Below are 6,616 nucleotides of genomic sequence, written 5' to 3'. Positions count from 1 at the left end.
ATTGAAGCCAAATAAAAATTCAAGGATAAACTACGTGTTTAATACCTAAATAATGCAGGGGGATCCGAGACAGATGATGCTGAGCTGTCAGATTGCACATTGATGGCGCTGAGATACCATGAGTTGGCATATCAGCTTAAAGGCGGGAATTGATTGTGATATGTTCTTCATTGGGGTCGTTTTGAGTGTGCTTCAGTCTTTTGGCCTTAACTTTGGCTACGGGTGTCAAAATCGTGCATAAGACCCCAATCCGGAAAGCTCTTTTCAACGCGCACGCTGTCCACATTGAGTTATGCTCTATGTGACATTTTTTTCGACCTCAAATTATTCCGTTTTCTCCTCCGAATCACTAGATTTATATTTTTTTTTACTATTTATGATAATATTTTGATTGTCAATTAGGAAGTCATTTTAAATCTGATTTCAGTCGTATTTTTTGCAGATTGCTTATTTTATTTTGAATTTCAATTTAGAGTGATTTTCGGAATTTTGCTATTTTTAGTAAAATTCTGATAATCAAGATTTTTGACTATAACAGTCCGGCTTGTTAACTGATTTTGGATAGTTTTTGATTTTATAATATTTTATTAAACCCTAAAGACTTTTTTCTCTGGTTTTTTGGCGAATTTTCTCTTGTGAATCATCTGTTGGAACTAGCCTACAGGATAATCGTTATTCTGTCTAGCGTCACTAAACTATCAGTTTTAGTACATAAATTTTCAATTTTTTTCAAAATCATACTTAACTTTTAATTTTCGTTTCATTTCAGTATCCCGTCGTTAAAAATTTAACACATTTAATAACTAAACTATCAATTTTGATCCGTTTTAATACTTAAACTGCTAAAAAAATTAAACTTATCATTAAATTTTAAATTAGATACTAAAATAAAATTAAAATTTTTAACGACAAAATACGAAAATGATACAAAACTATACTTTTGAAAAATATTAAAAGTTTTAACGGTAAGAGCCAAAAGCTTCATTCGTAAGTGAGCGCGTGTGCTGCTGCAACTTGGTTGTGGTTTCAGAAACATAGAAAACAGAGGAAGCCGATGAAATTAAGACACACGTCGAAGGTGGTCTCATCGAAATTTAATACAATCTTAATTAGAAAATGGCTTTTTGTTGGAAGGTATTATTATTATTATTATTATTATTATTATTATTATTATTATTATTATTATTATTATTATTATTATTATTATTATTATTATTATTATTATTATTATTATTATTATGTTTAGGAGGAGGGCCTGGGTGTGTCCGGGTGCTTTGGTTACATGCTCTGATTGTCAGTTTTTGCCTTGAGAATTAAAGGGTGTTTTTCTGTGCTGTGCTGTGCTGTGAGGTGCAGTGGTGGTGCCACACTTGATGCCCAGCCGAGAGTGACATGTTTGTATAACAGGTTGTGTATGTTGTGCTTTTCCAAGTCTCTTCTTTTATTACCACACCTGTAGGCTTGCCTCATTATTTTCAGTCCTCGAAAACGATAGTTTTATGTAAAGATGGCAAGTTAATCCGAATACGACGGGTTTAGGCTCGACCCGTTTTATTTATGTTGCTAGCATGATATTTTTACATCTGTTTAATGGATGAAGTGACATTTATAATATCATCAAAGAAAAGTCATGGCATGTGACGTGTCACGTACATCAATTAAACACGTGTGCAAATGTCACGTCAGTAACATATGTTGATCGTTAGTCAATTAACTATTTTCATCCGACGTTGACTATTTTTACCCAAAATTAAAAAATTCAGAGTTAAAATGATCCCAAAAAGAATATGGAGCATACCGACTATTGATGCAAACATTTTGTCATTATATCATTAAAATTTCCTCATATTGTTGTGATTTGTAATTCTATTAGCTATTTATTCGAATAACGAGATGATACATTAATTTTTTAAAACAAAAATTAGAAGTTTTTAATGTGAATTTAGATTGTAAAGATCATCTTCATACTAAATTATTATAGAACCTGATTCAGACTAATCTATCAATAAATCAAATATTGATGGTACTGAAAAACACGATTCTTATTCTTCTATGTTTGAGCCACAAGTAAAGGGCATTGGAATTCTTTATACAACAACAACAAAACCCTATTTTCATATACAATGGGGTAAGGGGGGTAGGGTAATAGGATGTCCGAACGCAAGGTTGAAAGCAACTTCCGTGGAAGACCTCCGGCAGTCAGAAAATTAAAAATAAAGATAGAATGCAATGCATGTATAGTTAAATAAATAAACACGTAGTTGAACAGTGTTAGTAATGCATTCTTCAATATTCGCATCTGTAAATGGGAAGTAATCCCTGCAAATAAATCCCTGCATTGAAATTCTTTATGCATTCTTTAAATTAATACTTAGAAAAATAGTTTAAATCACATGATTATAGCTTATATGATAACTCAATTAATTTGAAAAAGCTTAGAAATTATGATTGGTTAGTAAATAGAGATGAAAAGAAAAGTTTTAGCTTGTTTTTAATAAGTTTAAAATAAAAATACTGTATACATAAAGGCAGTAAATTATTTAAAAGATATTGAATATTTATATAAAATAAATATTATATTAATATATAATATATTAATAATGTATTATTATATTGTCTCACATCAATTTATGATGTATAGGCAGATATGTGTAAGTGTAAAAAGCTGGTTGCTCAACTCATTATATGACCTTTGGGCCTGACAGAATCTCATTTTGTCGTTAGAAAATCTTTGTTTCTCATTATTTGTTTTTTGTTTTTCATTATTTATTTTTTGTTTTTCTGATTGGCGCCTCCGCCGAGGGCCACCCACCTGGTGTAAAGTTGAACCACCTTGTCTCGGCCACACACAATCCTTATTTACTTCGATAAAAAAAATACTCCTTATTTACGCTTTAATTTTAAATATTATTTTAATTTATCGATTCGAATTAAATATTATAAACATTTATTATGAGGATGATCATTTTAATTCGGTTGTTTAAAGTTAATAGAGACGGAGTCAACATCGTAGTTCACGTGGGACAAATTATAACTATTTTTTAAAAAAAATGGGGTAATTCATAATTATCCCATTAATCTGTTTAAAAATATATAAAATGGAAATAACAAGGTACCTTAGCCGCCTATATTTTCTTTCAACATAGTTTTCTTTTTAATATTTTTACGTCGTATTCATCTTTCCCTTCGATTTTTGTTTAGTTTACGGCGACACTAATCTTATTGTTAGTTATCGATCGTCGATGGCTATTAATTTTTTACGTCTTTTATTTATTTATTTTTTGCTTGAGTATTTTTAATTTCGAATAAGCTTTTATGTCATTGTGATATGATTTTTCTCTGCTCTTATGGCATGATCCTCATGTTGTTGTTGGAACGCTTTTCGCATACCTCTGCGGTCGTTTTAGTTCTCGCTAAAAAAACATCCCGACATTTATATTCTGATTGGTTAGTCGGTGATCACGTATAGTCAGATCCCCTCTTTTGGTAAAAGGTTGTTTGTCGATTTATTCATATTATATAGCGAAAACAACCTGCCAGATTATTTGATTTGCTCTTCACTTCTTTATCCTTTAGTTCAAGTGTCTCATTGAACAAAGACAAAAAAATCTTATTAAGGTTATTGGATTTTGATTATTAGTCACCATTCTTATTAGAATGTTTTAATTTTCTTTATATTTTGATGCGTTATAATTTTGATTCATTCTATTATTATTAAAATCCGGTTGTCGTTGTTCAAAAATATATATGTGAAATGGTGCATGAAAGGACCGAAATAAAAGGAGGAGCAATTAGTTTGAACCAAAAGATAAGGTTAGGGTTTAAAGCAAGAAAGTGATAAAAGGGGATAATGGACAGCTTCGTTCCTTCCAGTTCTTTATTATCTGACCTAAAAGTGTGGGGTAATCCTCCATTATAGATCCTACGAGTCCCCCTCTGTGGGACGACAAGTCCATGTGACCCATAAAAACCCTAAACCAGATGACTAAACCCAGCAGCAAAAGCAAGCACAAAAAAGGCAAAAGCCGCTGCTGCCCCTAAAATTCCTTGAAAACTCCAATTATTTTTCTGGTGCATGTCAACGCTAAAACAGTCTCAAAAGGGAGCAACAACGTCTGAGCCGCCGTCAGTGTAATCATTCTGCACCTGAATCACGGCCTCTCGAAGCTCTCTTCGACTTCCCAGAATTTGTTCCAAAAATATGGATTATTTATTGCATGGTAGAGGCAAACGCACTGGGGGCAGTCCCTCGAAACAGAAACGCATTGATTTTCTCAAAATTATAATCTCTTGTAATCACTGCAATATAATTGAAAAGAAAATTTTCCCCAGAAACGTTCCTCTCTTGTTTGGTTTCTCGGAAATGGCCGACGGCAATTACTTCTCTTAGGTGGCGGAGGCAGAACGTATACGAAATGCTAGTGCAGTGCATGCCTTTCTTCACTCGATGGTTTTGAGAGAGAGTTTATTCCTTTCATGGAAATCAACGTTTTCTAATGTTGACAGGAAAGCTGGTTCTGTAGTATTTCATGTACAAAAATCATAACTTGAATATTCTCCCTATAAAAGACCAATGAAGAAGAAAAGAGTTTAATTAGTGGAGAATTATGGACTAAAGATTTTTTAATAAAATTCCCTTTAACTTAGGTCTAAGTCAAATTTTTAATAAAAAATGATATTTTTCTCAAATCAAATTATTCGAGAATTTGATTCGGTCCAAACTATACTCATTCCTAATTATATAAGTGAGAAACAAAATAAAAAGAAATTATTTTTCTGTAATTCTCTTACCTGATAAAAGATTAAAGAAAGGTGTATAAACGAAAAAATATTAAAAAGAAAATTATAATTACAAGTATTTATTAGGTAAAAAAACATGAAGTTTAAACTTGTAGTTGGTTAGAATATTGGAAATATATTTGGGGAGAAATGGGTCACTTTCTGTAGATATATGCTCTTCCTCTTGCCTGCTCAGTTCCAATAATTTATTGCTATAAATACGAGGGTATATGCTCCAGTTCTATCCACATCCCAGCTTCCAGTTCCAGATACTCTTTTGCTTTTGTTTTATCAGATACTTTTTCACTTGATTTTTACCCCATGGAAGAAGCTTTCAGGAGACTAAACGGCGTCGTTCATGTGCCTGAAACTGACCCGCCGGACTCTGCCATCACGGGAATTCCGAAGAAGTTGGCCGTTTCAACCACAGCCTCCGCCGCTGCCTCGAAGACCACCGGTACTACTACAGCAGGAATGGCAACAAACAAGAGGTCAATCAAAGAGAATGGTGGCTCCGGTGGGACTATGAGGTACCGTGGAGTTCGCCGGAGGCCGTGGGGGCGTTACGCTGCTGAGATACGAGACCCGCAGTCGAAGGAGAGGCGGTGGCTTGGCACTTTTGACACGGCGGAAGAGGCTGCCTGCGCTTATGACTCCGCTGCTCGTGCTATGCGTGGGATCAAGGCTCGAACCAATTTTGTTTACCCTGTGACCGACCATCACTCCGTCAACAACGATCATCTTCTTCCTCCTCCGTTCAACTTCTCCAGGCAATCACAGCCGCCTTCCGTCAGGGATCTTAACGGCAAGCATCGTCATTGGCCAGGCTTTGCTAAACCCCAAGTGGGAGACTTCTCTGTGGAGTCCGGGCCACAAAGAAATGCTTCTTTGAACATGCTCTTACTACGTGACCTCTTGAACTCATCTTCAAACCCGTCTTTCCAGCCGCCACCTCCTTCTCGGCTTAACCGATTTCCATTAATCAATGGAACATCCTCCGCCGCTTCTTCATTATCTTCTTCTTTCCCGTTCCCCACGGTGCTGACCGGTGCAACTCCGTTGAATTCACCGGCAAGCGACAACATCACAGACTCTTTCATTGGCTCCACTATGACACTTCCTCGCAAGGAAAAGAGTTCGACTCACACCACAGTGGTGGACCCGCCACCGCCTGCTGCCATGTCAAATCCTCAAGCTGATGACACGGAGTTCTTCAGACAGGAGTCCTCCGATTCCGGTTTGCTGCAAGAGATAATTCAGGGTTTCTTTCCAAAGCCCAACCCAAAGACACCACCAGTTACTCATCCTACTCAAGACCCCATTGTTCAAACCCTGAGTGAGATGAATGAGAACAAGAAGAAGGAGCATTCAAGCGTTTACATAAATCAACGCCATGGATTCCATCCGCAGTTCCACAGCTTCAATGGAATCACGGGTCCTCAACTGGTACCGAACTGTACCGAGTTTCCACCAGTGAGTCAAACTCAGGACTGCACGTTGGATGATATCTATCAGTACCACTACCACCCCGATTTCCTAGCAGCCAGGGTTCAAAACAGTTGATCAGTCGATGATTAATTTTAGGGTTTCTCGTCACGTTCAAGCAATAGCCACTAGTTTTATCATTACAGAATGTACTCAATCCTTGAACAACCGAGTAAATCATCTTTCTTATGTTTGATTTACACGGTAAACATGGATCTTATGCTTCAGAAAATAAAAAGAGATAGACAGTAAAGTGTGTTTCTTATGGGTTAAACTGCGTTGACTTTGGGTTGTGGCATGTATTGTCGGGCTTTTGGGTTCTACGTGATCGTATAGACAACGAAAAGGCATT

General features: G+C 35.8%; 1 protein-coding gene across 1 annotated transcript; it reads left to right on the top strand.

Moving 5' to 3' along the window:
* The first annotated feature begins 5,100 nt into the window (after positions 1-5,100).
* On the top strand, positions 5,101-6,342 carry LOC120211354 (ethylene-responsive transcription factor ESR2-like). The gene has a single exon (XM_039209903.1). The coding sequence runs from the start codon at positions 5,101-5,103 to the stop codon at positions 6,340-6,342; it is 1,242 nt and encodes a 413-aa protein (XP_039065834.1).
* Positions 6,343-6,616: the final 274 nt, after the last annotated feature.

Source organism: Hibiscus syriacus, unplaced genomic scaffold, assembly GCF_006381635.1.
Source record: "Hibiscus syriacus cultivar Baekdansim isolate YM2019G1 unplaced genomic scaffold, ASM638163v2 tig00109972_pilon, whole genome shotgun sequence".
NCBI classification, from domain to species: domain Eukaryota; kingdom Viridiplantae; phylum Streptophyta; class Magnoliopsida; order Malvales; family Malvaceae; genus Hibiscus; species Hibiscus syriacus.
The sequence above is the reverse complement of the archived record's forward strand: the minus strand, read 5'-3'. Positions and strand labels throughout refer to the sequence as shown.

Bases quoted from the DNA above. Each gene is read 5' to 3' on its own strand.
- LOC120211354 (XM_039209903.1), top strand. From the start codon at position 5,101: ATGGAAGAAGCTTTCAGGAGACTAAACGGCGTCGTTCATGTGCCTGAA.